This window comes from Eurypyga helias, unplaced genomic scaffold, assembly GCF_000690775.1.
Source record: "Eurypyga helias isolate BGI_N326 unplaced genomic scaffold, ASM69077v1 scaffold18992, whole genome shotgun sequence".
Classification (NCBI taxonomy): Eukaryota; Metazoa; Chordata; class Aves; order Eurypygiformes; family Eurypygidae; genus Eurypyga; species Eurypyga helias.
Genome location: NW_010236921.1, coordinates 38,857 through 40,553, shown reverse-complemented (window position 1 = coordinate 40,553; position 1,697 = coordinate 38,857). Strand labels below are relative to the sequence as shown.

Here is a 1,697-nt window from a genome sequence, read left to right as displayed (position 1 = left end):
ACGGCGGCAGAGCGGAGGTGGGGGGGGGTACGGGCTCCCAGCCAGCAGGGAAGCGGGGGTGCTGCTGGGATGCTCCACACCCAGCGTCCCACACCCTTACGGCAGAGCTCGCTGGCCGTCTCGGAGAAGGCAGGTACCAAAGCTCTTTGCCCGCGGGAATGGCGTATCCAGCCTTCCGCCGCCACGCGCCCAGGAGACGCCCCCGCCCGGTGCAGATCCCTGTGGTGCGCTGCTGGCAGCATTTACTGGTTGCACCTGCAACTCTTTATTCCGCATCTGTCACCACAGTCGTGTTTGACAGGGGAAGGAAAACCGGCCCTCGACCGCTAACCCCCCCAGCACCCACGCGACCCGTGCTGCGCTGCGGGAGCGACTCCTGCCGCAGGTAACCAGGTCCGTTCTAAAAACCCGGAGTGTCCGTTGCGGTTTCTGTGGTAAGGCCAGGGGAGGATGCCGTTGGTGTCCCGGGGCCCTGGAGTGGGGGAGGCTGTAGAGAGAGACGCCCACCTTCACTGCTCGGGAGAGCGAGTTCTCTGACGCAGCCATCAGTTCCGCTCAGGAGACGGAGTTCTTTCCTCAGGAAGGCTGTGTCACCAGCCACGTGCTCGAGCCGTGACTCCAGACGCACCTTCTCTTTGATGTCAGCAGCTCGGGTGCCCTGGAATTCTCCTCCCTGTAAGGAGAGGGGAAAAAATGGCTTCTATATATACAACATGGGAGAAGGAACAGTGGAATTTTTATTGTGAGTGGGAAAGCAAAGCTTTCCGAGGGGGAGGACAGCTTCATGACTTCTCCACTCCTTGATCAGAACTCCCCAGAAGTCCGAGTGAGGGACCCCAAACGTAGAGTCAGACCATCAGAGGTGGCTGCCTTATTCCCTAATACAGAGCAAGGAAACCACTTTCATTCATTTGGCTGTTTCCATACAATCACAGAACGGTTTGGGTTGGAAGGGACCTTAAAGACCATCCAGTTCCAACGCCCCTGCCATGGGCAGGGACACCTTCCACTAGACCAGGTTGCTCCAAGCCTCATCCAGCCTGGCCTTGGACACTTCCAGGGATGGGGCATCCACAGCTTCTCTGGGCAACCTGTTCCAGTGCCTCACCACCCTCTCCGGGAAGAATTTCTTCCTGATATCCAATCTAAACCTCCCCACTTTCAATTTAAACCCGTTCCCCCTTGTCCTGTCACTACAGACCCTTGTAAAAAGCCCCCCCCAGCTTCCTTGTAGCCCCTTCAGGCACTGGAAGGTGCTATAAGGTCTCCCCGGAGCCTTCTCTTCTCCAGGCTGAACAAGCCCAACTCTCTCAGCCTGTCCCCATAGCAGAGGGGCTCCAGCCCTCAACAAAGGGATAGTCTTGACTTGCTGCAAGACATTCAGTTAGAAACGAGTTTATTTCAGCACCCGGAAGCAGCTAAGTGGGAGGTTACAGAGCAGCAAAGGCGTGCCTGAGCTCAGCTCAGCTCGCTCAGCTCCCTCTCTGCAAACCTGGGGCTGCCCCTCGGCCTGTGCCCCCGGCAGCGTTAGCCCGAGCGCTGACCGCAGGGCAGGGTGTGAGGAGAGCAGAGCTGGCGAGGGCCGGCTGATCCCTCACCCGTTGCGGAGTGCAGCGCAGCGGCTAAAAGGCTTACCAGATCCTTCTTCAGCAAATCCAGCTTGGTTTCCAGTTGCTGCTTTTTGAGGCAAAAGAGGT

The 1,697-nt window shown here is 58.2% G+C and overlaps 1 protein-coding gene across 1 annotated transcript in view; it reads right to left on the bottom strand.

The window, feature by feature from the left end:
- Nucleotides 1–400: 400 nt before the first annotated feature.
- The window catches only part of CFAP44 (cilia and flagella associated protein 44), a 37,586-nt gene continuing 36,289 nt past the window's right edge, over nucleotides 401–1,697 (bottom strand). Inside the window, exons 34-35 of the mRNA XM_010147280.1 lie at nucleotides 1,636–1,674; nucleotides 401–673 (exon numbers count right to left, since the gene is read on the bottom strand). Of these exons, the coding sequence (XP_010145582.1) occupies nucleotides 401–673; nucleotides 1,636–1,674 (312 nt within the window). The remainder of the gene's footprint in view (nucleotides 674–1,635; nucleotides 1,675–1,697) is intronic.